This window comes from Harpia harpyja, chromosome 1, assembly GCF_026419915.1.
Source record: "Harpia harpyja isolate bHarHar1 chromosome 1, bHarHar1 primary haplotype, whole genome shotgun sequence".
Classification (NCBI taxonomy): domain Eukaryota; kingdom Metazoa; phylum Chordata; class Aves; order Accipitriformes; family Accipitridae; genus Harpia; species Harpia harpyja.
This window is the reverse complement of record NC_068940.1, coordinates 4,793,786-4,821,383: the sequence shown is the minus strand read 5'-3', so window position 1 is coordinate 4,821,383 and position 27,598 is coordinate 4,793,786. Positions and strand designations below refer to the sequence as shown.

The 27,598-nt window shown below is 38.1% G+C and overlaps 1 protein-coding gene across 2 annotated transcripts in view; it reads right to left on the bottom strand.

The window, feature by feature from the left end:
• DCDC2 (doublecortin domain containing 2) overlaps positions 1–27,598 on the bottom strand; it is a 68,600-nt gene that overhangs the window by 22,545 nt on the left and 18,457 nt on the right. For both annotated transcript variants that reach the window (XM_052804096.1, XM_052804189.1), the window contains 5 exons: positions 24,158–24,234; positions 23,900–24,031; positions 19,223–19,369; positions 18,049–18,103; positions 15,343–15,532 (listed from right to left, as the gene is read on the bottom strand). In XM_052804096.1, the coding sequence (XP_052660056.1) occupies positions 15,343–15,532; positions 18,049–18,103; positions 19,223–19,369; positions 23,900–24,031; positions 24,158–24,234 (601 nt within the window). The remainder of the gene's footprint in view (positions 1–15,342; positions 15,533–18,048; positions 18,104–19,222; positions 19,370–23,899; positions 24,032–24,157; positions 24,235–27,598) is intronic.

The window sequence follows — 27,598 nt, the reverse complement described above, 5'->3', positions numbered from 1 at the left end:
AGCAATTAATGGCTCTTGTATAAGCTCCTTTCCTAACCAGGATTAACTGTAAAACATTTATTGCAGTACAAATTACAACATTATACAGTCATTAATGCATTTCAAATTTTAAACTGATTGAAGTTTAGCAGTAGGGATAAAAAAAAACATTGTAATAATAGCCTGCCCTGAATATTTTATGGAAATCAGAGGCATTTACTAACTGCAAGCTCTGTATGTAAGCAAGGAAGTTAATGTGACTATAAAAAAAAAAAATAATAATGTGACTTACCACAGAGGCTGCCTCATAAAACGTTAAGACAAATTAAAAACAAAATGTAAAAAATCTGTGGCTCATTAAGTTGAATAGATTGCTATAAGGAATAGGGAGGACGTGCATTTATGCTTATCTACAACATAATTTTATTTTCTATTTTGTGGGGGGGAGTGTTTGGTTTTTTTTAATTTCAAAGTATCACTGTTGTACAAGGCTCATTTCCAACAAAAAGCCACCGCCTCAGTGATAGGTTTGCATGTGCGTGCATGCCTGTGACTTCTGTTATCAAAAAGTAATGGAATTAAAAATAAACTGGTAGCAATATACATAGGAAACTGCTGAGAATATTAGAAAATACTTATTTTTCTTCACCTGATACTATTGCGGCCTCAAGCTTCTAAGCAATTAGTTCCTCTCTTCAGAAAATATTGACTTTCTAATAAGATTTCACACCACTATAGTTTGCTGACATCTGACTATCTCAACAGAAACTGCAAAAGGTGCTTTTAGAGGTTGACCTTTATAGAGCAGTCTCCTTTACTGATAGGAAATGTGGCAATGCTAGAGCAAAGGAAAAGCTGCCTTAGCCAGCTGCAATAGCTCAGTCACCTTTATACATAAACAGCTACAAAAATAAAGGACTGAGTGTCATAATATGAGGTTTTTTCTTCCTCCTCCCTACTTTGGTAATTCACCTTATTTATTCTCTGTGTTTCTAAGCATCTAATTTATTCCTTTATTTAAGTGACAGATCATTAAGACCATTTGCATTTTGAAATCAATAAAGCAGCTCCCTTTTAGCCACATCTTCTTTAATTCCATGCTTGTTCCAAACCCCAGCCTTCTCTTGGGTACAGCTGGGTCCTAAGGGCTAAACTGTCACAAAGCAAATGCAAAAGCCCTGAAATACCTGTCCTGGTGCAGTCATTCCAAACTGAGCATCAGTATACCTACACTCCATCTTGCAGCAAGTTAAGCTACATGGCTTTCCTGCTGCCACGTACTATTTGCCTGTTTTATGTTTTGTAATGTATTCATTTCACTAAAAGCAAACCCAAAGAAACTCACCATGTGCTCAAAGAAAAAGGCTGCAAGGTTTACCATCATCTTAGCTCCCCACTAGCGTTAGAATATTCTGGCTACCATGATTCAGCACTGTAACAATACACACTAACAGCAACAAGGGTTCTCATTTCTTGTTATAAATCGCAATTTTATCTCCTATTATGAGAGGAATAAACCTATAGGTCCTGTAAAATCTCTGCAATTAAGAAACAAGATGATCTCTCTTTCTTCAGCACAGTTTTTGCCTGCTTTGACAACACAGCAGTGATATGGTCTATGTGTCTCTGTTTTAACTGTAGAGAGTTTTTTAATCCTAAAAGTTGTCAGCAGGAAAACATGGACAACAACAGTTTTAGCTCACAATGCACCGCTGATATTCAGCACTCCAGGTTTATACTCTTTGGCAAGCTCATAATTTTATTGAAAGCAATTCAGAGCATGACAGCAGGCGCGGCTGCCATACCTGATGTTCTGTGCAGCTTTCCCTTTAATTAAGGGTTGGCCTTTTTCTTCCTTTTTTTAGCCAATAGCAAAACCAGGACATTGAAATGATTGCTAACTTCTAAGACCTCATAATACTCAAAACTAGATCTGAAAAACTGTGGAGTGGCTCAGCCCATCTCCAGTATAGTACTTTTCCAAATCATAGCAAGAACTCAAACTTCACACTGTATTATCTCTAGAACTTGTTTTATAGTTTGGGTGGGGGGTTACTTTGCAAGCCATGTGAACACAATTAAACTACTATATTGGAATGGAATAGGCTTTAAAGTGAGGGTGCTTCCTTACAAGAATTTTCCACTACGCTTCTGAATTTGCTACTTTCCTGTTCAAGTTCCTACAACACACTCTTTACAGAATATGGCACAAACCAACAAATAAGTAGGTTTGGTTTTTGTTCTTTGTTTTGTTTTTTTTTTAAAACTGTAAGCCAAGATGCTGATAATCAAATGTGCCTTTGGTGTCACTTTCACAAGCCCAAATTCTGCTGAACCAGCTGCACTAGTCTAAGTGTTAAACTTCACATTTCCAGTTGCAATTACTGTTACATATAATATATTCAATATTATTTAGGTTTCTACCAGTGCAATGAGAGTCCAATCATAACATTAATTGCATGCCTTATAGGTTATAAAAACCAAAGCACCAGCTCACAGTCTACTGGATTTGCTCTAAGAAGTGTTGAATTTAAATCTTGCACAAAGAGCTTTCAACACTAAGAAATTCTTTAATCATCTTGATTTGAGAGGATTATGACACGGATCAGTTGTAATATGAATGGCATGCTGGTGAAATTCTCAGTGTATTAAAAAAAACATTCAAAGTAAATACACGGCTAGCCCAGCTAAACTCTGCTGGAAGATTAGGTTAAGCTTTAAATACGCTATGAGCATAATTCTTCAGATGTTAAGTCCCAGGAAACAATCACTTTCAAACAGGCTGGCACTCAAAAGAGAGAAGATTCCACATAACTAACTGCTAAATTGGCAGGGAAAAGGACAACAAAGAATACGGGATACATTTTCTACTATGAATATTTTCTTTTCATCTATTTCTGTACACTCTAAAATGTGCATGTGTAAACTCACTGTGTGGTTTATTGGTTTCAGATTAAAATAAATTAATCCCACATCAGTGACAGCCAAATGCAGCCAACTAAAATGCCAAGAGTCTTTTTCACTGTCCATCAGGAAAACATAAAATAAAAATCGTAAGATGGTGATAAGTGCTTCCCTCACCCAATCCAAAGCCTTTGAATTTGAAGGAATTTTTTGGAATGAACCTGCAAAGCCAGCTGAGGAACTGCAATGAGCCTTCAGAGTAGACAGTGGAACTATACTGATCAAAACAGTACTTGGGAGCAATCATTATCGCTGTATTCCTGGGGCTGGCTTCTTGCTCTCCATCAAAAATACATCTCCATTTCAGAATAAGACTCCTCACTCTAAAATGGAACTGAAAACATCATAATTCAAGACAGGAATTACATACATGATACATCCAATATTTCAGCATCTGATTGAAGCTAGATTTCTAATTTCACTGTCAACTGAGAGAACGGGCATCTCCAGACACACTTGTCTCTCCTTGATGGCGGGAGCCCAGCCTGAATTAATCCTCTAACCCTCATACAGTGGGAGGTAGGCAAGATGCATCTTGCCCTCAACCAGCTTCCAGGAGCAGCTGGGATCTGAAAGTGTACCACGGTCAAGAAACCTTTAGGATTTACTGCATCTTTCTTGTTGCCACGGGCAAACAGATTGAAACAAACAGCCTCTCCAAATAAACAGCCTTTTCTGAAATTCTGCTCATGCCCTCTGAATGGACAAGGCAAAGGTGAGGCCGTGTACACTACGGCTGGAGTCTTTGCAAATAATCCTCTTTTAGTTTTTGCTGTGTAGAGTTTGAATGCTATTAGCCTGAGCAGCACTTTGGCTAACAGCCAGTAATGCAGATGGACAATGGATGTGCTGAGAAGTCTGCTGTGCTCATGCCCGCTCTTACTTTTCCTCCTCACCCCGCAAGGGCAGAGCTCGCAGCTTCGCACCTGTGGACAAAGATTCAAAGAGAACAAAAGCACCACTTGCACACTTCACTCTCAATTTCTGTTCCTCAAACATATGTTTGAAGCAGTCTTCAAAAGGCACAAGCAAACTGGGAAAAAAGCTGCAATGCTCCTTTCCATTAACTGAATCTAGCTGAAATACTGACTGTATGGTACTAGTTGCCTGCCTAAGAGGGAAGTGGCATCTCATATAGTCATCTCCAGGTGAAACAGAAGGGCCTTAATACAGAATAAACCACCACCATCACCAGCTTTTAAGGCACTTTCATCATCCACTTCAGTCCCACTAGTCACACAACCGCTGCAGGAGTCCATCTCGCCCAGAGACAAGGTAACAAACAAGGACAGAGTGAGGGAGAGATCCTATTGACAGGGAGACATTTCAGAGCACTAAAAGCATACACGTTAGGAGAAGGGGAAGAGCTTGCACTAATACACAGAGCAACAGCCTGTCTTCTGCACTTTCAAGTTGCACCAGACGTTAACGCAGGTCTTCGGTACATAAAGAAGTATTGAAAACAATGGGTGAAGAAAAACAGTACCCTTAGAAAGCGGCATGTACCCTTCATCTGCCCTCTGGATCCTAACATACTGTCCCAGCAGTATAAACTCCTTTCACACCCGAACGGGAGCACAATGGGTCCTCAGCACGCATGTAAATAAAGCATATAAGCACAGGATAAGTACAAATATCCACACAGCATGTCTGGATGCCAGTGTAAGTCATGGTCACTTATTTGTATTCTGAAACCCAGAGGCTCAGTATATTTAAATATTAACTTCAATGAAGCTTTTTTGTTAAAAATTGAACAATGGTTCTTCAGTTTTTAACAAAATTTGTCCAGAGTTCCCCTGTTGGTTTTCTTTCCTTTTAACTGAATTAAAGATTCTTGTTCCACAGTTGTAGCACAACATTCACATTAACTTGTAATGAATATTTAAAATGCAAAAAAAAATATCGTTTACTCTGTTGACTTCTCATCACACTTCCGTTATTTTAATACAAAGTACACCGCGATTGCACAGAAAACTTTTTGCTTTAAAAAGTCACAGCCCATAAATCAATCATCAAAAGTACACACAAGAACTTTTTTAGAGAGCATCAGGACATATATTTAATGGATAGGTTCAAAAGAATAACTTTGTATTAGTCAGAAAAAAGTTATATTTCACACTCATATAATGACTTGGAGCTATAAAGCGCTCCAAAAGAAAGCTACAAATCTATGAATTATGACTTGAATAAAGCCTAAAGAAAACTTTTCAAGCTATTAAGTTACTTTATAGAGATGCCTGTTATACAGCTGATGCAGCCTCCTGACAAATCTACTCTTCAAAACCCCAGCATGTGTTACCACCTGCTGCAAAGCTACACATGGCTGAGTACAAAAGGAGAAGAAACGAGAATGGCACGTCCTCTCTGCTCCCAAGCTGATTAAAGGAAAAAGGCTTGTGATAACCAGGTGGAGAAGGAAGCGAGGAGAGCTTTTGTCTTCCCATTCACCAGCTCTGACCCTATGCAGCAACTCCACAAGAGCCTCGGCAAACGAAGCATTTCCACATCTGCTCTCTGACATACCCTTTAGCCACATGGAGGAAGTTTCAGAAAGGTGGGAACAGCTTAGGAGGCCTGAACTAACTCCTGTTACACCCATTTCTCTCCATGTAGATGCTTTACTGACTGCAGAATGTATCTAGGGCCAAGCAATTGCCCAAAGTCGAACAGGAAGACTAAGACAGAAACAGGGGTTGAACCCAGACCTCCAGATCCTGGTGAATCAGTGCCAGACGGAAAGGATTACTTGAGGAAAGACCAACAAATAGCATGGAAAGAAAACAGATTAAGTCAGATAAAATGAATGAAGTGCCATGTGGACCTAAGGAAAAGCATCAGAGAAAAACTGGAAAGGAAAGTAGTGTAAAAAAGCAGGGGGAAGAACAGCGAAAGGTGGGGAGGGATGGGATGGGAAGAGAAAGGGAGCAAAGCAAAGGGGGTGGAGAGTGTGCAGGGAGGCCAGACAGATAAGCAGTGAAAGAGTTGTTAGCTATCAGGGGTGCCACAGGATGAATTAAAACAAATAGAAACAGAGTTTCAGAGAGACATAAAGCTTTCTTCCATAATAGCATCAGGAATGGAGAAAACTGCAGATATGAAATGCATCTGTCACAAATTTGGGGTCACCTGACAATTTTGCTGTACTCAGAAAATACTGATAGTCCCATTAAGGAGTAAATTGACCTATACTAGCTTGGTTACATTCCTTACTTTAAGTATAGAAGTATGCTACAAGTACTGCTAAGTACTAATGCTCATTATATGTTTTTGCTCTTTCCACAAAAAGCAGGATCCTGGCTCTAGACTAATTCAATCCTCTCCATTAAGTCTGATTCAGCCTGAGAGTCTTCAAGCATTAGCTTGGAACTATTTAAATGCTAACTTTTTAACCAAAAGTCCTTTAAAAATATTTCCATCAAAAGAAAAAAATAAATGCAATAAGCCTTCTACTGAACAAACAGAACACTCACACTACCCTATTAAAAGGGCAGGATATTAGAATATTTCTGCAGCCATTTCACATGAGCTGTGTGTACATTTTATATTTTAAGCTGCACAGTTTACAATGGACAGAAGCATCATTTACCAATTAACAATGTTGTTAAGGAAGAAGAGAATAAAACAAAGATGCAATGGGCACAGTCGACCCCTGTAGAGATCAGGGGCTTTTATATGGCTTGGCTTATATGTTATTGTTAAAATCTGTTTTATCAATATGGCTGACTTTAATAGATTATTTCACTTAATATAGTAATGCAGATACACTCATATGATCAGATATATGCTGAGTATTTTTTTGGTCCAGAATATGTCTCTCTGAAAGATGTATCAGTCACTAGTAATTCATATAGTTAGGAATTATATACTTCTCTGAGGTTTTATCATTAGCTTTTAGCTCTATTCTTGCAACAGAGACTATAAATTGGGTCATATGCAATATGAAGTGTTTTATCCACATTGTTTAATGATGATACTGAGAACACCATGTGTGTGAAAACTGCCATTAAATATTAAATAATAGCACTGAACAAAATCCTATGTTTTCCCAATGATTTGTGTGGTGATTTATATATTTTAGGTTTAGGATAATAGCTCCTTCTTCAGAGTAAATATGTGTAAAGCCTTCACCTTCCAAATCCACATGTCCATGCTTACATTTAAGCACGAGTGAGCCTAACAAAGACACAGTTAGGTGAGTATGTGACTGACAGATCGGGTCTCTTCAGGAACACGCTCTTTTACTTTTAAGCAAGCAGGTGCCAGAATCTCAGTAAAAGAAATGAAACCTAGACTGTATGCTTAAAAAGCTTAAGCATCCACGTTAGCACGACTTGGTGAAAAAAAAAAATATAAATACATGCTTAAGCACATTCTGAAATCTGGCTATTTTGATAGTGGTTCATCTTGACTTCAGACTCCATGTTATCTCCTGCAGAATCCCACACCTCTTCTTGCAAGAATCTTTCATACGGAGTGCCCTTCACCACTGAGATCTCAAAATTCAGAGCTGATGATAGTTATAAAACCTTTATCTGAGCCATGAGTTAACAGAAGAAAGCCATGCTGTGGGACTCAGGGATTAATTCAAAACATAAGCCAAATAAAGTGAGACAAACAGAGGAATAGAGATCTTGATGCACTGACTTACATCACAGTACCATCCACCACTTTAGATACACTTGCAGAAGAAATTTGACTCAACTTATTTGGAAATTTAGAAGGCTATATGTCTTATGATATAAATAAATATATTCACATTTGTGCCCAGATTAACCAAAATTTATAAAACTTACTAATATATTGAGACAGCAGCATATTTAGATTCTAGCAGCAAAAATTATAGAGACAAACACTATTTAAATAATTGACCCAAAACAAATCAAGAGGGTAAGAAAGACTATTTTCTACTTCACATATCTACTCTGCCTTAAAAAGCCTATTGATTTACCAGTATTCTTCATTACTAAATGCAAGGTACACTTAATGTCAGTCATCCTCATTCATTGCCAGAATTCCTTAAATTAATTTCCTATGATTTTACCCTTCATAAGAACACTTACCAGCTACCATAAGGATAAAACATCAGAGATCTGAAAAGGCATTAAGAAAATCTTTCTGTAGGAAACCAGACTACCACTGCATTGATATGGAAACAGAAAGTTATTATATGGCAGACACTAAAAGCCTTATTTCAGAGAGCTAGAAGGATGGAGGGGAAAGGAAGAAAAGACAATTCATTCCCACCTGTGCCATATGCAAACTGTCACACTGTTCATGCAAAAATAAAAATGAATGCTCTAACGACTATGTGTTTTTAGCCAGTTTTAAGCCTCCGCTGACGACTATTTAAAAGAAAGGTCTGATTTTCTAAGAAACAGAATGTAGCACTGTAGAAGCTATTGTACCAGATCATATCTGTGGTTCATCCCCACCAGTACCCTATGTCTGACAATGCCAGCATGGGATGCTTTAGGAGGAAAAAAAAAGAAATGAAAAACCAAAAAAACAGAAAACAAAAAGAAAAGAAAAAAAAAGAAAAAAAAAACACAACAGTAGCCAGACAATGGTTAATCTATGCTTTGATTTGAAATACCCCTTCTAATTAGCAACTGGTTTAGAACTTGATATCTGAATTCATACATCACATCCGCAGTTTGTTAGGAATAGCTATCATAATGCTGGATATTCTTATCCAACATGGTAATTTTAAATAAAAAGATTTCCTTTTTGATGCAATAAAAAATCCAAAGTTCTTTTGTTTCATGTGTATTTTTTCAGATCCCTAACCATTTTTTTTTCTTTCCATGAGGTTTTCCTAAATCTACAATGCCCCTTTCTGAGATGCAATTTCAAAGAATCACAGATAAGCTCAAGCCATTGATTTTATTTACCATAGGATATTCACTATTCTTTCTCTCTACATATCACAACATCTTACTGACTTTTTAATGACCTCTGCTGCAGCATCAGAAGACATTTTCACAAAACTGGCTTCATCAATGTTTTTCTAAACTTTTATCACGAAAGTAGCACCCTGTAAAGTATTTCAGTTTACCATTTACCTACCATTCTGCATTGCTTTTGCTTTACCAACATTAACTTGATATCACATCTAGATGGTCACTTAACTTTCTGCATAAAAACTTCAACTTTTTTTACAAACTATGAATATACAATGAGTTCTTCATCAGTAAATCTTGCAATCTCACTGAGCACCCTTTTATTCAGCACTTTATTATTATTTGTCTTTGCCATATTGATACATTCAAACAATTCTAGCAATGAGAAGAAAAATAATTATTTCCTCAGAAATAGGTTTATTTCCTTAGAAAGAAGTTAGATGCTCTCTACCTTTTGCCCCCTCATGCTTAATGAAACCTACATTAACAAAAGCATGTGAAAGGCTCCAAAAAAGATAATTCACTATGAATTTTCTTTTAAAAAGACAGATTAAAAAATGTATATATACACTATTAACAGCTTCAGCTTCACAGATCAGCAATCAGCAATGACACAGGTATGAAAGTGTCACAGCAGCTTACAGTATAAACTAGAAAGCTGCTGAAGGTCAACTGATCAGTCATCAGCAAGAAGTAAGCCTCTCCCTGATGCACCACCTCAACAGTATGGAAAGCATAGTAGGCAGCAGTGACTCCCTACAAGATGTCCCCTAGGGATAAAAAAAAGACAGGTAGAAATAGAGTTGGGAACTTTTCCTGCAGATCACCTTCTCTACTAGGAGCTCTCCATGGGGTTAATCAGAACAAAGGTTGTCAAAGACAGTCTGGCTTGGGTGAGAAAGCTTTACCTGCAGCAGGACTGTGACCACTGCAGAACACAGGTACAAGAAGTGGGCCTAGCTTACAGCTTTGCTTGAAGACCTGCCCGCTCGGGATACTGATTTCTGCAAAGTGCAGAAATGAAGTTTATAACAGCGGGATGAAGTCCAACTTCAGTAGCAGCTATGTTTGGGAACACTTAGACAGGAACAATGACAACACTGTTGCTTGACATACAGAAAGTTGGAAATAGCACCAGGCGGGCCGCCTGGTGAATCTGGTGCCTCAGATGACATACCAGGACACATGTTTTCCAAAGAACACTGCAAATGATGATCCTCACACTCTCTGTTCTTATTTCACGAAGGTGGTAAGTACATTCAGATGTACTCCATGGGAACAAGAGATGGGCATGCGGGTTAAATCCAAGCAGCCTACTGAGCCATGAACAACAAGCTGTAGGATACAGATACGTTAGGTCATCTGGGTATGAAAATATTTTCAGCATTTGCATATTTCTAACATTTCTTTCTTTCCTGCTTCATTGATATGCTAAAGGTCCCCTTAGTATGTCAAAACAAGCAGGCAAAGAAGCCAGCCACAGTCTTGTCTGCTTGAAAGAAGCAAACTAGTTTGTTTCTTTCGTTAGCAAGGAAATGTGGTAGTGAGACTTCCCCACTGTGAGCTTTTTTTCTGGTAGAGAAAGGGCTGCACAGGTCAAAACTGAGCCAGGTGACTCTCCTATGACACGCCATAAAAACAATGGCAATGCTGATGAGGGCAGAATGTTTCAGGGTTTATTTCAACACATCTACCTGTTTCTGAGATCCCCCACTGACAGAGTTGTAGTCAGTGGGCTCATAAAGCTAATTTGACTGATGAGGCTCTCTAGGGAAAGCTTTTGAAGGGGACTACTCCACCGTCTACCTCTGTTGCAAAAGGTATGTTAACCAGCTAAGAACTTCCCCTTCCCACCTGCAGATAGATAATTTGGTGGAAATACTTAATCAAGCTCCTGTGCTATATTTAACTCAACAGATAGTTCCATGGGTGAAAAATATTCAGCTAATGAGAAATAAAGAAGCAAACTTGATAGCAAAACAGGCTATCAAGTCACAAAATAATATGCCTTTGGCAGTAAGTTTAACATCATCACAAATCACGCAGCGGTTCAGTCCCTTCAAATAATAAAGGACAGAAATATGTGTAATGCTGACCTCTGCAACCCTATATTTTTATGGTCCAACTGGCTTTCTGTCAAGGGCAGTCTTCAACACGGAGGGTTGGCTGGGCAGGAGGATACTGAAGTTGCAGCACTCCACACTAACAGCTTACAGCTCCTACAGCCTGCCTGGCCTGTGCTTCAGGTCACTCCATCTTGAGGTGTGGCCAGAAAAAAAGCTCAGGAGGCAACAACTACGTAGAAGATGACCCTTTGGGGTCAGTATAGTACATTTTCTTTGAACTGCTTCACTACAAGCTACCTAAGTTCTGACTACGGTGGAGCAAGACTCTGATTTTTCAAGAGTTGTCCTCCTTCCCCAAATTTTGCCTGCAAGTGCCGCAGTCTCTCACAGGCAGACAAGTATGGGCAAAAAACGTGTAAGAGCAATTTAAGAATCCTTCACATCCCACGTGGAGGTGTTTATTTCCTAGTGGTTTTGACTGCAGAGAGAAGCCTGCTGTTCGTTTACGTGGGAAAGAATGATGAAAAGGAACATACAGCGACAGGCTTTCGTTACCAAACATGGCATGGTGTGTTAACTCCTCTTTTACATTCATAGGATTCAATAGAAAACAAATAAAATAAAATATCTGTCTGCATGCATAAAACCTAGAAAAGTTATTATCCGAGTAACACACAACCTACTATTAGTATGTTGCTCAAGAACAGTTCCAGCTGTAAAACTACCATCACACTAATAATTAAAAAAAAAAAAATTTTAGAGAAGAAAAGCTGTCTCCAGAGATTCTCAAAGATAAGGGTATATTTAAACAATTGTAGCTATAAATCTAGACATTTCCCATCTCTCTGAAAGGCGTTATTGCATCCAAGGGAAATGTATGCTAGTACATTGAAGCACTCAATTTCAAAGTAATTGAGTGATGTTAGGTAACACTAACAATTTCTACGTGCATTTTAGTGCTTAATGTTAATGATGAAATACATGAATTTTTTTTCTGGCACATTAATTATTTCAGTATGAAATAATTTCCCTTATTTTGGTGCCACATTAGCACAATAGCACATTAAAAAGTTCTCATATACAGTCACCACTACATTAAATACTGGGAATTTTTAGATTTTGCCACTATATGGGTAAGTTACCCAATTCACCATGCTTCAGAACAAAACAAAAAGAAACTGCACTCAGTGTAGAGTCTTCAGGTTTGGCTGGTTAACAGGATGATTATGAAAAAACATATCATTTTATATGAATGCCTTGCCTCCTTCCTACAGTAGAAGCAGCAACAGCTATTAGCGCTCTTCCTTAGTCCTGCTTGGCCTCCTCTCCAACACTGCACCTCAAATGCCATCTGCTTCCAGAAGGACATTTCTGCTTCTCTTTAAATAGTGACACGCCACTCACCTCAGTGGGTCAAAAGAAACCTCAGATGTTTTGCCAACAGCATCAGCTCCTGTCAAAAGGTTGGGTACCTCTACCAGTGTGTTAGACCTCAGGCAAATCAGAAAATAAACAGGGTACAGAGGCCGAATTACCCTCCCTTACGATGAGACACACCTATTTCAGAACATGGTTCAGATACATTGCTTGCCTACTGGGACAAAAACTATTGCAGCAAGCACAGCTGTACCTCTTCCAGAGAGGGGAAAGAATCCAAAACAAACAAAAAACCTCTGTGGATTTTAAGGGACCTGGAGCACTTCCCTACAAATTTCCAGCCAAAAGGACTAAAGGGAAAGAAAAGGGACAAGTGGGATCTCTCTCCAGTGCTCCATGCACTCTTCAAATGTTTTCCACACAATGATAAACCACTTATTTAGAAAAATGTAACAGCAAAAAGTGTTCCACTAAGAGCTAACAGACTCAGAACAACTGCAGATGGTTTCTCATGTGAAATGGTGAATATAGGGAATTAGCTACTATTACTGAGGGCTTGTAAAGCAAAATGCAGGAAATGGGACATCCTAATTTTGCTCTTGATAACAGAAAAATTTTTGTCATATTTACTGGAAAGTACCAGAAAAAAGAAATGGAACCAGAAAGGGAAGGAGAAAATAAATAAATAAAACATCATTAAATTTAGTTTGAATCACATGGCAAAGAAATACATTTAAGCTGACCTAGAATAATGTAATAACAAGGATGCACCTCTTGTTAAAATACAAACAGGGCTGAAAATCACTTTGAATAGTAGCCTTGTGATGAGAAGCTTAAGGCAACTGCTTCCCAGAATATTTTCTGCTTGATCTGGCTGAACAAATTTTAGGGAATTTAACTGGGGAAACATAAGCCTGCAGATGTTCACAAGTCTGCAGTTGTCACTGTGGTTGGCCTAAAGACTTACAGGAGCTTGAGACGGTTTGCTTTTTTGTGCCTGGCAAAAGAAAACAGTTCTCACTGGCTTAGTATACATCTCCTCATGAACACAGATCCACTGAGAGCAGGGATTGCACCCCACCAGAAATCCATCACACGGCTCTGGATTTCTCAACCCATAGTGTTGTCTGAATTTAACCTAGAGACTTCATCTCCCTCAGCATCTGCCTGCGTGACCAGCTAGGTCTATCTAGACTTGCAGAACAGCACACACATCAAACCATCCATTCCCACTTTGCTAGCAGGTCTTCACACATGGAGGATAAATAGAGAGGCACAGAAAGAACAGAGCGCTTCTCCCAACATACACTTTAGCTCAAACCAGAGAATTGGCTGCCTTGAACAGCTTGAACAAAGCATGGCAAAGCTGAAGTGAGAAGCAAGAGTCACTTCTTCAATAAACTTCGTGGATTTCCAACCATTTCTGTCAGCAGGTGGAGCAGCAATAGCACTGAATATGGAAAGGTAAATACCTCCCTATATTTGTCTGCTCTCTATCAAAGTAAGTTGTCACTGCCTGCTGAAAGGACAGAGAAACTATTGCCGCTTCTAGTACTCTTCCCTCTTCTGGAAAACGAAAGCAAGCAATCGGAAACCTCCGATAACCGAATGCAAGGCCGACAAAGGCAAAGAATAAATTTCTCTCACCTTGGCAAGAGGGGTCCGTTTGCTTCCAGGAAACATCTGTAGAAACTTTACTTACAAAAATCCTCAGGCCAGAAAATACAGCATATAGAAAATCACCATAATGGCACTATACCTATGAGAAAAAGTTATGTGGCTTGGCTGTGCTCTGGTAGTCTCTCCCTCATATACTTTTAGCATGCGCCACTCAATCTATAAAAAGTGGGGCTACGTCATGATGATTTTGAGGAGAAGAATATATTCAGTCATTTCATGTGTTATAAAGGACAAATGTTTCCAGTCACTTTCATTATAATATAATCGTCGTTCTTCAGCAAGAACAAAAATTTGACTGAAAAAGTTGGCTAAAATTATGTCCACTCACCAGCAAAAGTATAGAACGGTATTTGAATCAAGACTAAAATAAACCTGAAATTCAACAAGCTAACTCTTGAAAAGACAATTATATTACAAAAGATTATATTTCATTGATCTTTTAAAACTCAAATTTACAAACCTGCTCCTGACTCAAAGTAAATTTATAACTCATGATTCTAGACAAAGGTACAAAACTGTACTGTTGGATGACATATACTGAAGTTTTAGATCACAGTTTGTTATTGCACACTTAATTATTAACACTTAAACAGCAGTGAGAAGAAATGTCAAATTCTATGAAAAGTATAATTTATTTCTCCTGGCAGATATTAATTGGCCTGTATTAATGACTTTTGGAACTATTACTAATGAGGAAAAATAGCCATCCCAACATGGCAGCAATATCTGTAGCGAGGTGACAGTCTTCTAGCCATTAAAAAAAAAATGGGGGGGAGGGGGAATATCATACCATAAGATAAGAATAACAGTTTCTCAAAGAGGATGTTTATGACTAAATTGCTGCCACAGCACAGCGGGGGAGAAATTCTGAAAGTGCCTCCAGCAGCTCTGCTGTATGATTAGGCTCAGCAGCTATTAGCTAACTGGAGTTCATGTTTGTGTTATTCCCCCAGGGTCTAGTCATTTTGTTATACAGAACCAGGCAGCTAACCAGGGATCCTCAGGGACAGCGAGGTGTCCTGCAGACCGGCTCCTTTTCTTCACTTTTTTGCAGTGCAGAACAGTGGGAAAATGGTCAAAATATGTTTTCTATTATGCTTTTATCAAAAGCATAAAGATAGGACCATAGTAGTTTAACTTCCAAGGTACACTAAAAATCATATACAGCCTCCTGTGGTATGTAAACGAAGCCAGGAATGTAGCAGTTATGCATAGGTACATTTCCTAAGCAGAAACAACTCTTGTAAATTCAGTTAGCCAGAGTAAATGGACAATTCAAGAACTATACAAGCATATTATTCCACTATTTCACTGTTTCAGCTGAAGGTCAAAAGCCACTATGCTACTAGAGTGTTTGTCTCTGTACTGACCATTACCTTGAAGGACTCCTGTGGAAGCTGTTACTGTCTGTTTTACTTTTGAAGAGTTGTTAGGTAAGTGTCGTCTGGACACAGAATCCTCTGGATTCTGGCTTTTTTTGTCTTTCCGTTTGGGAAGCTGAGGTGAGGAACTGTTTTCTCCTGCGTCACTGGATCCAACGGTAGATTTAGATTGCCGATCATTTCCCTGAAAAGAAGTGTATGTAATTATTGCTGATGAAAATGACAAAGTTTATTATTTTCATTTCAATATTATTTCAACCTTTTAATACTAAGGATTGGTATCAGGCGTTAAAGAAGCATATTAATTTACAATCAGTACAATTAAGTGATATCTTAAACTATCCAGAAAACTGTAACTATCTCATGAACTTACTATATGATCCAAGTGATTAAATGGTCCTTAATTACTCCCAGAAGAAAAGAGCACATTTATTATAAGAAAGTAATGCTTTATTTGATGAAAAGAATGGCTAGGTGAATCTATACATGCATGCATATGATGTACAGCTGTATCTCATTCATGCATATGTGTGGAAGGTCACAAGCTGTAATATATGTAACTTGTGAATAATTCATTGCCTGTGTAAATGAGACATGGGCATTAATTTAAGTGTCAAAAGCAGCTGGAAGAGGATGACAGTCTTCGTGTGACAGTAACACTGACTACCAAGTGGACACTAAGAAAGGCATCTGCCCACACATCACCTCTGAATCACCCCCAAGGACATCAGCCAGTTCCTCTGCTTGCTCTGTAGTGTATCTAGAAACAGAACTAGAAACCTGGTCCTTATTTTTACAGCTTTGATGTATGTATGACCCTGGGTGTACTAGCCAGAGATTTTATTATTTATACACATTTTTCTTCAGTCTAAATCTGTTCATAATCAACATTGTAAAAACCTGAACTGTATACAGCAGCCCTTTAGGGTGCTATTTATATTGTTCTAGGCTGCGTAAAGACTTTACCAACTGAACGCCCTCATCGTTGCCTCTTAATAGAGGCTGTCAGCCTCCTACTTTTGCCAGTCTAACAGCATGTGTAGTTTCTTCCTAATCCAGTTCTGTCAAAACACTCCATATAACAACAAAACACTCATGCAGATAGGGCAGAAAACCTCATCAGTATCTGGAACTGTTCAACTTATCACAGACTTAGCTGAATCACAGAAGACAAATATATTCTACTCCATTGTTTCATTTAGTGTTGCTCCATGAACAAGTCATGCCATTTTAGAACTTGCCCACCAGAAAGGCCTTTCATTCTGCAATGGTCAAGGACAATTCTTTTCACCTCACTGCTAAAGTTAAAAGGTAATATTATATAAAATGTAAATCTTTCAGAAAAATAAGTCCTGAACAAAATCCCGCATCTCTTTGAAAAATTCTGCATAATTATTACATTTTTATGTGATTCTTCTAGTTTTCAAAAAATCAGTAGAAAACAGTTCTGTTTAAAATATCTTGCTTAAATACCATCTCGCTTTTACCATCTAATCTACCATTTATCTACCAATACCATCAAATCTACCCACTTATCCTTTCTCTATAAAGAGAAACGAGGGCACAGCAGTATTTCAGTCTCTTCTAGTTCAAACTGGAGACTGTTACTCCCAAGCAGTAATAGTAAAAAAGTGTAGATATCAAACTGAAGCAAACAATTGCATGATTTATACCAGTTCAAGTGTTGCATTAGATATTTAAGAGCAGTAGTACATATTCCTGCCTCCTTAAGTTTTGACACTTGTTATCAGTGTGTGCTACAACCCCAGTGGAATAAAAGTGAATATCAAATAATTTTCTGTATGTGTTGTTAAGTAATAGTAGAAGAGGCAAGAAGTTAAACCTGTTAATGAGTTATTTTTACAAATGCTAGAATTGCAAAGCTCACATTTTAAAAACAAGCACCACTTGAAAGTATGTTCTTTACTGAGGTTTTTTCTTCTACTGCATTTGATCAGAATGGAACAGGGACTTGTGTATTTTATTGCTTACTTTGTTTAGTGGCTCCAGGGTTTTTGTTTTGTAAACAGTGAATGGGCATGATCAACTGCCACAATTACAATGACAGACTCTGGGTCTGACTCTCCGCTGTCTTGTACTTGTACAGTAAACTGCACTTGTACAGAATCAGTGCAAACAGATACTTATATTCTGATTTGGCACTCTTTTAAATCCATAGTGGACTCATTTTGTACACACATAAATAGCTATACAGGATACAAAGCAGCGGAGGCTCAAGCTCTGTATTTAATGGTTAGCTAGGGCAAAACACATCAGATAGGAAACTGTTTTAGGGCCTTATTCAGACTCAGCACGCAGAAACACCATTTTCTGCAAGACGTTTTGTAAAAGGTTCTGTGTTTTTCCTTTAGGTATATAATTTGAATAAATAAATTAAAAAATACACAAAGATAGCTGACAAGGTTTATGGGAAAGACCTCAAGGCAGCAGTTGATCTTTGCTATGGAAGGTTTTATAAAAAATAAAGCAGCCATTATTGCAATAATATTTTCTCAGATTTCTTTTGTCTAATTGACACTGCAAATAGCTACATATTCATCAAGCTTTAATAAGCATACCACCAGGTGGCTGTGGATTTTTTCTCTTCAGATTTAATTAAAACCCAAAGGACAGGGACTTTCCATCTGCCGGAATTAAGCAAAATTAGAAACTATCTTTATTATGGCACTCGATACTTACACTGCCTTTAGACTTTCGAGATCCCACAATCGGAGGTAGTACAGAGGCCTTGGAACTGCAGAAACAAGCCATATCTTAGAATTGTGTACACTGTCACTATCATAGACACTATGTATCTATAACCAAGTCAGATAACACCGTCAGCTATGACAACAGAGTTAATTGTTTTATTCATTGTGCGTTTTTACTAAGAATCACTCATTTCTGTTCACTATACTATATTTAAACACATAATCAATCATTAACTTATTCAAACAAACGCATTACAGTTCCCCACAATGCATACTTTATATACCAAAAATTTGCAGAGCAGTATTCAGTGAATTACTATGTGAAAGATCCTTACAACTATTATAATGACAAGTTCTGGCAATTTCAACAAAACTCTGTTTACATCAAGTGATCAACATAGCTTTTCATTGTCCTTAAACTCATTTGTTGCAAATGATGTTTCCCAAAATACTTTCAAGTTATTTACATTGTCTACAGTTGCTCACTAAAAAAAAAAAAAATATATATATATATATAAATTACACCCCAGTTTATATGCAGAATACAGGACAAATTCTCTAAATTACACCAATTTGTGGGACAAATTTCCATTTCTTTCCATTTATTTCAATGAAATGGCTCCCAATTTTCATGTTTTCCAAAGATACTGAAAGCCCAGCCTTCTCCTTACAGGCACCCCATTTAGGGCTTTATTATGTGATAATTCTAGCCTACAAAAAATAGACCCAAACATAAAGCATTCTTAAGGGAGTACATATTCCACAAAAGATTACCAAGCAAGAGTAGATCTAGACTGGTGTAGCTGCACCTAATCTCATTCAGCTGTACACATTTGTATCCCAGGAAAAAAAACAAATTAAGCCAAGTCAAAACAATCCTTTCTATGACATTAATTTTGTGATACATGCTCAATGGCATGTTTATGAGGTGAAATAGTCTTCTGAATTTCCATTTTCTCTTTTGTTTTTGCTATCTCAACTTTCTCAGAAGTTGTCAATAAAGTTTTGCATCCATACTTAACCCATCCTTCCCTCCCTCCCTCCTTCCATCCCTCCATCCCTTGTTCTTGGAATGATGATTTTGTACTTTACTGGTGGTACTTTGTAAACAAATTGACACACACAAGCATGAGAGAAATATATCAGACACCTATGGAACTTACCCCTGTGGCCTTCTCATTGTAGATTTGCTAAACAGCAGATCACCATATGGCAACTTCTTAAACTTTTCTCTACCCACTGCAACATAAATTTGCCCATTCTCCAAGTCTGACCCATTCTGAACAAGTTTTCCATCTAAAGTGTAAAGTCTGAAAAATATGAAAATGCTTCATGTAATAAACCTTAACATTCAGTTACTTGTATTAAGAGCATTGAAAGCTATGTTAATCTAAAATCACTAAATTATGTTGAATTTCCAGATATAAAACCCAATAAAGTACAGTGGATGCCATGCAATGATCAGTCGCTACATAAAAAAACAAAATACAAGGAAAGACAGAGCAAAATAATGACCTAAATCACAGTTTATATAAAACTAATGAAGTGCTATGACAGATGAAATACTTTCATAATTTCTAAAATGAAATAAATCACTTTGTACTTAGAAGACTTTAATGCCTTTCCCCTGATACCTTGGAAGGGGTCTATTCCATGAGTTCCCGATCCCTCTCATACCAAGTTCCACCTCCCATCTGTGCTCTGGGCACTATGCAGTAACCTGGGAAGAACAGGGCATTCATGGCCCCATGACTGAAAACCCAGGACCTGTCCACCTAACGGACACCAAGTTGATAATAGTGCATTTACATTGTTATATCGTATAGATCAGAAGGTTGGAACATGGCTGTACCTGGTGGGGTAAGGCTGGGAGTAGCGGGAAATACAATAACACATTATAACAAGAAGCTGTGTATCTTAAGCACCTACAATACCAATCATTAATATGTCTACTACACCAGGTAGATTTTTACCACAATAATTTCTGTTTCTACACTTTACCAAGAAGGAAGAAATGCATTAGGGACTGGGGGCAGGGGGGAACGCCTCAACACAATGAGGAAGGAGGAAACATTCAACAATAAATAAGCTCTTTCCAATGAAGCATATTCCAAAACTCAACAATATTTATATTTAATTAAAAAGTTAACATCAACGGTCTTGCATTTAAGTCTTAAATGCAGGAATGTTGAATGGCTATCTTAATTGCCTTTCTAGAAGCCTTCTACAGGAGCTGCTACATGTGTTATTCATAAACTTCAACACAATGCAATGAGATATAAAATGATATATACACCTATACAATGAACCTTTTAGGAAGAATATCAAGAGCCTGCCTTGAGAACACCCGTGACTTATAAAGTGCAAAAATTTTCAGTTTTATAGAGAAAAAGATGCTTAAGTTCATACACACGGTGGCACAACCTTGAATAAAAACCTTGAAGAAAAAAAAGATGCAGTTTATAGAACCAGGAGCCACAGAATAGCTGAGGTCGGACACGATCTATGGGGACCGCCTAGTCCAACCACCCTGAGCAGAACAAGAGCAACTAAAGCAGGTTGTTCAGGGCTGTGTCCAGGTGTGTTTTGAGTAACTGCAAGGATGGAGACTCCATAACCTCTCTGGGCAACGTGGTCCAGTGTTTGATGACCCTTACAGTAAATTTTTTTTTTTCTTCTGTTCACGTAGAATTTCCTGTATTTCAGTTTGTGCCCATTGCCTCTTGTCCTGTCACTGGGCACCACTGAGAAGAGCCTGGCTCTGACTTCTTCACTTGTTCCCAGCAGGTGTTTATACACATTAACAAGATCCCCCCGAGCCTTGTCTTCCCCAGGCTGCAGAGTCCCAGCTCTCCCAATCCTCCTCACATGACAGGCATCTTCAAGCCCTTCATCTTTGTGGCCCTTTGCTGCGCTTCCTCCAGCGTGTCCATGTCTTTCTTATATTCCCCTGATGAAAGTAGCTTGATTTTCTAGGTGCCTCCTGCCATATAGAAGTACCTTGGTTTTCTAAGTGCAAAGACTGAAAGTTTTCAAAGGTGAAATTGCAGCTTTTTGAAATCTTGATCACATTGCTGCTTCCTTGAGAAGCAGTATGCTAACTCTGAAGCACCCCCTTTATATTACTCATATTTACTTTTTAGTGCAAACATTTCACAGGCATGCCAGCAAGTCAAAGAGCAATTTATGTTCACAATCACGCAGACATCAGTTACACACAAACAATGAAAATAAAACAAGCAATCTAAAAATCAGCAAGAGGTCTATTGCTAAATTAATCTCACTGTGTTTTGCTAGATTACATTTTGCTTTGGGGAACTTGGGGGACAAAACAGCAGATCAGTGTACCACAGTTCAAGAACTGTTTTATATTATTTGTATGGTATGCAGGTATATAGGGGTACCTACAAATGTGACTGTGGGGTTTTGTTCCCAATCTTTCACTTTGCTTCTGTTTTAATGTTATATTTAATGCACAAAATTTGTTTGCTTAATATAACTCCTCAAAATGTTATGGCTTATCTGGCAATCTCTAGTTGTATTTTTCACCCTGAAAATATTAATCACAATAACTGAATCAAACATAATCAGTCACTGAAGATGAAAGTGAATTTAAAAATGCATTTTAGAAAAAAGGAACTTCAAACAAATAAATGACTATCGACTTAACAAGCATCACTCAAGTTTTGCGACACTTACTTCTGAAGCCTTCTACCCACCCACCTGGCCACAACCATTCACAGACCAGCTGGGTTCTTTCTGGCTAGTATTAAGCAACAAAGATGTCTTTGTGGTCACTTCTTCTGGTCACTGGGAGATGACCTAGGGCTTGTCCTGTGGGATGTCAGTGGACTTCCATTTTCCCTCCTGAATCCAAGCCAAAAAGTGGCAGCCAAAACAAAGCAAGCATACAGGCTGACAAAGGAGACAACGAAGACACAACTTGCAGAACCAATACCCCCAAATTCCCAGGTACCTGCCCATCAGGTTGCTGCACCCCATCCCCATGCACAATCTGGCAAGCAGAAAAGCTACTTTCTCATTGTCTCCTCTCTCGTATTTCTTACTTACATTCCTATTCTGATGGGGATGATCAATAATTTTTTTTTAAAAAACCACATGCGTGAAACTGCGTAATACTTGGCAGCTGTGTATGTCTGTTAATAACATGGAAAAGAAAACCTGCCATATACATAATGCAGGTTCTCGTAATTCCACTTACCCCTCTTTAATGAGAAATTATATCTTCCCAGCATCAGTGGTCTTACAGGACCTCCCTTAATGCTAACATAGTTTCAGTAAACCCCAGCAATTAATGTGTAACTTATTAAAGAACAACGATCACTTTACTAACGTATTTAATATGTATTCCTAGCATTTTAAGGAAAAGAAAATGAAAACTGGGTTAATAGAAAACCAGAAAAAGGAAAACATTAAATAATTCAAAATGTCATGTAAGTTATCTTATCTTTTAAAGGATTAAAACTGAACGCTGAAGGGAACTTCTCAAAAGCAGTCCTGGCTACGTACAGAATGATTTATGCTTTCATGTACATCATTCAGTTTCACCAAGGAGTGACACCAAGTAATGAGAATAAAATGTGAAAGGTTTTTAAATTGCTAACCAACCTGAGAGCAGAAAGAATTGGTATGTTGTAAATGACTGTTATTTTGCTCACTTCTGAGTTACACTAGCTGAGAATCAGATCCAGAAAGCTGTAAAACGTGTATAGGTTTACTTTACTGCAAGTAAAAGTGCTAAGTAGCCAGATAATAGGAGCGAAGAAATGCAGGGCTGAGAGGAAAAATTAGATGAGAGCTAAAAGTCAACAGATAGCATTACCTTAATCTTTCATCGACTTTATCAGCTCTGGGAAAGCAATGAGAAGAACTGAAAGACTACGTTATCTTTGCTGATTTGAGAAAGATTTTGCAAGCCTAGCCTCAGAAATCGCGTAAGCTGTGAAGAACAATTTTCCACAAAAGGCCCCTTCCACCTGAGGAACGGATTTCTGATTTCTGTAATGTGCTCTGCATGGGGCAACACTGGAATGTCAGTAATTTGCTTGTACAGACCTTGGCAGCCCGCTTACACTGCAGCGTTTCTCATGGAAACTGCATATATCATTTTGCTCTAAAACTTGCAACAACTACCAAATCCTACTTTAGAGAGCTTATTTTAGAGTGTAAAAGCCTTAAGGGACTGAAACTTACCTATCCAAGAGGTCACCTCCTACTCCTGGGATACCACAACTCAGACCAGCTGAGATACTGGAACTGGCAAACCCCCAACTACAACTTTAGCCTTTGCTTTTATTAGGAGGCTTCCCTGGCTGAGTATAAAGCACATCCTAGTCATAGCACAGGTCTTCAAAAACCAAAGAATCTATAATATTTTCCCTGAAATTGTTTGCCCCAATGAATTTAAAGAACTATCAAAATTAAAAGATAACATGGATCGCATCTGTTATTGCACATTCCAAACAATCTTCACCAACTTTACTGTGCTCATTTATTTTATTCTGACATGTAACTTAATTATTAATAATAAATATAGTGCATTATTATTGTATTACTACATGCCTGCTAACTGAATATTTAATCAGGAAATAACAGCTGAAACAAATTGAGGTTTTTCTTTTTTTAAATAGCAGTTGAAATGAAACCTGAAGGTTACTTGGAGTCAACGTATTTCCATTTTGTGGCTTTTTGGTGTATTTTATTTTTCTTATAGTGGAATTTCCCATGAAGCAGGAATGATCCATTATATCTACCTATGGGGTTTTAAAAACATATCTACGCATATCAAATATATCTTGCAAATATCAGCTTCTTTATACCTGTGAACAGCTCCACTTCTGAGGGTAACTTTTCCTGTAACCATTTCAAGAATATGATCCCAGTGATTCAGTGTTTTCCTGGGAATGAGGAGGCGCACTACAGGGCTAATAAGGTCTCCATTAGCAATCAGACTGAAATAAAGCAAAGTAAAATAATTTGGAGGAACATCCAAAAAGAAAAAATCATCTGAAGTTAAGATACCACCACCCCACCCTACGCCCCAAAATGGCAGTTCACTAACTGAAAATTCTACTTACAAAATAGTGTAGGGTTCCTGGAGTGGTTTTCGAAACCGTGCTGACACAGTGATTCTACTGTGAGTAACCGGCTTGACCTGCAAGGACAAGAAGAGTTAGAAATTACTCAGTCTTCACATTGGGAAAGAGTTTGCCCTGACTACCACCAGCAAGGGGGGCAGCGTATCTGCAGAAAGAAGTTCCTGTTTTTAAAATATGCATTTTACTCCATTCCAGCTTCACCTTCTACAGACCATACACAATTACTGCTGCAGGTTTATATACACGTTGAATAACAACCACAGCATAGTATACCACTGTGCAGCATGGCACAATGTATGGTTTCCACTGAGAGGTCAGAATTGTATGGATATCTCTGGTGACTTCTCAACTACTGTTCCTAGAGACCCAAGGCAACACTGCCAAATGCTGTTCTTGCTCTCTTAGTCTTTACTCCTCATAACCATGGCCCAGACAATTAAACCATCTTCTCTTTTTAACAATAAATGCCACCTCTAGGTCTCTCTGCTATTATGTAATAAGTACTTTTGCTCTTGTACAGGTCTTTACATCCAAATCCATCAGTGATTTAAAAAGATTGCTGAATACTATGCTCATTTTAGGGCAATGACTCACAAGTGAGGTGAACTGCAGATTTTTAGCTCTCAGAATAAAACACAGGCTACTTAATTCCCAGCATTATTCCCTGTACTCTTTTGAACAGACACTGCATTGAGATCAATTAGGTGGCTTGACATTAATGGCATTATACTGAACAGAAAGTTATGCGATACCGCCTAGCTAGGATTCCCTACTGCATTTATAAACACACTTTCAAATTAAAAAAAAAAAAAAAAAAAAAAAAGGGATAAACCCAAACTCCAAAATCATTAGGAAGATTCTTTTAATTCTCCATAATTAGCAAATCAAAATAAGGTGTCAAACTCGAACATATATTCAAAAGTCATAGTACATGCATTAACAAGTTGGCTACATTTCTAAAAAAGACTATAAAAGCTTAAAGGATTAAATAGCCAGCATGCATAGAGACATGCTTTCAAATAGCGTACAAAGCTTATTTAAACTGGCAACACTCCAGTCACTATATAAAGCAGTCTAATGACGTGATGTGTTGCAGCTTTATCACACTGTGTGCTAACTTAACCAATACTTCTCATTTCATTTATGGGAAATGGTCTGGACTCCAGTGCTTTAAGTCTTTGCTTGGATTTTCACACAAATACATTTAGTACTGACAGGACTGCTTTCCTGATCTTTCTCTCATATGTACTGAAAAAAAGCATGAGAGGTGCTCAACCCACTAGATATTCCAAACTGGCTAAAAATTTTTATTAAAATAATCAAATCTGACTTCCCACATAACCCAAAGAACCTCACACAGCAAATTCTGCACCAAGCACATAAATTCTGGAGCTAAGATAGCTCTCTTAGGGGAAAAAACAACCAAGAAAACAAAAGCAAAACTGGCATTCCTTGATGTACAATCACTTCAAGTGAAAGACAGCAACAGGTAAATCTGTTGAACAAAATCTGTTCTCAATGTTTACTAAAAAAGAAGCATATCTATTCTGAATTCAACTCACTTCAGCATTGCCTGTGGACCAGACTAGGCAGCAGGCTCCTGGAACGGTTGGGGACCTTCCCGTTATGTAAGCAATTTACTAGGTAGTATATTTGCTCCATAAGATTTATTTCATAGATACATGTTTGTCTTGGCCTCATACAATGAGAAATTTTGTACTACACTGTACATAAGCTATGCCTTAATGCCTAAGGTAATTGCAATTCACAGACTTGCTGTTAATTCCAGGTGTGCTCTGAATCAGGTGGAAGATTCACATCTACTACTACAGGCTTGGAAAGAGAGTAAGAGGTTGTTATCATATACCTCATTAGGGGAGGCAAAGTAATTTTTGGAGACTGCCAAATAATTTAGGAGCTCAGTCATTCTGCAGAAACATTTAAAGCACATTTTTCAGAGCATCACTGGTCGTTTATGTCACCAAAATTTGAGATGAAAATTTACTGAGTCTCTAGGAAGAAAAAGAAAACACACCTCAAACTGCAACATCTGAAAACATTTCTACTGCTGTCAGCCATTAAGGGTCCAAACTTTGGCTGCCCTTACACCTTTCTGCAGTGCTGCTATGTTGCCAGGCTAATCCCCTGTAAAGTATTCAAGATATAACTAGTAAGGTCTTAAATTGATTTTTCTAAAAGTTGATTCCTCATCCATTCCTGATGCTCACTTGTACTCTTGATACCTATGCTCAAGCTCCCACACACTCCAAACAGTCCATCAAACTAAGTTCTCTGATCCAATCTGCAACACTCAGGTTTCAGTGATCCACAATTTACTGGAACTAGTTAAAAAGTGTTTGCTAAGCATAAAGAAGCCCTTTAGTATAGTCCCAGGTGTGCCCAATTATTTAGTTGTTCCTGCAAGCTGATGAAACCATTAATTTTGATGTAGGCTCCTCAGAAGGCCATCATGTTATTGCATGCAGCCCAATCACCGGGCCCCTGAGAAAAAAAGCAACCTGACAGATGTTAAGGGCTCATTTATTATTCGAAGGACTGTATTTCTGCCAATAATAGATACTGTGGCATCAGCTTGCAAGTCTGTCTTTTGGGTTACTCTGTCAAAGAGTCATTAATATTTCTGGCAGCCTTCTGTGGCCTAACAAGTCAGCCCTGTTCTTAAACAAGCAAACTGTAGGGGACTGTAAGATGGGACCAGCTTGGGCAGAGAGTTCGTATTTGTCTTTTCTACCTAAACACGGCCTAAACCAGAACAAAATGCAATCTTGCGTTGGTTTGCTAAGCGTGTTTACATCAAATGTACCTGCTATATTAAAAGGTGAAAAGAATACGTTAGTGCAATATTACATTTGCTAACGTAACACCACAAAAATCAGTGCATGGAAACACTAAAATGACTACAACACTATTAAAACACCCACAAGTATTTAGCACAGTGCATAGACAAGACCTCAGTTTCTGGGAGCCTGGAGCAGAGCAGCCCAGACTAAATTAAGCAGATGCCTGACTGTGGTGGCACAGAACTCTCTGAAGAGTCTTTTGCTACACCCAACAGGAACAGCAGGGGCAAGCATACTGCCTCTTTTCTTGGGGTCCATATGCTCTTAGGCAGATGTTTAGGCTATTGTTGTTTGTCTGGAAGAAGAGGGATAACTAATATCTTTGGGACTGCTTGCCTTCTGAAGGCATGTTTTACACCTGATCTGCTTCAGGGGCCAAAAGAAAGATAAACTCTTTATATTCATCCAAGAAACAGGGACACTCTGATGCTGCAGATGAGAGAGAGGAAAGGAGAATACAAATATATATATTATAAGAAAATTTTAAAAAAACAGAGGGAAGTGCCTGCACAGGGGTGCTGCAAATGAGCTGTGCAGAACACCTTTAATTTTGAAGCTG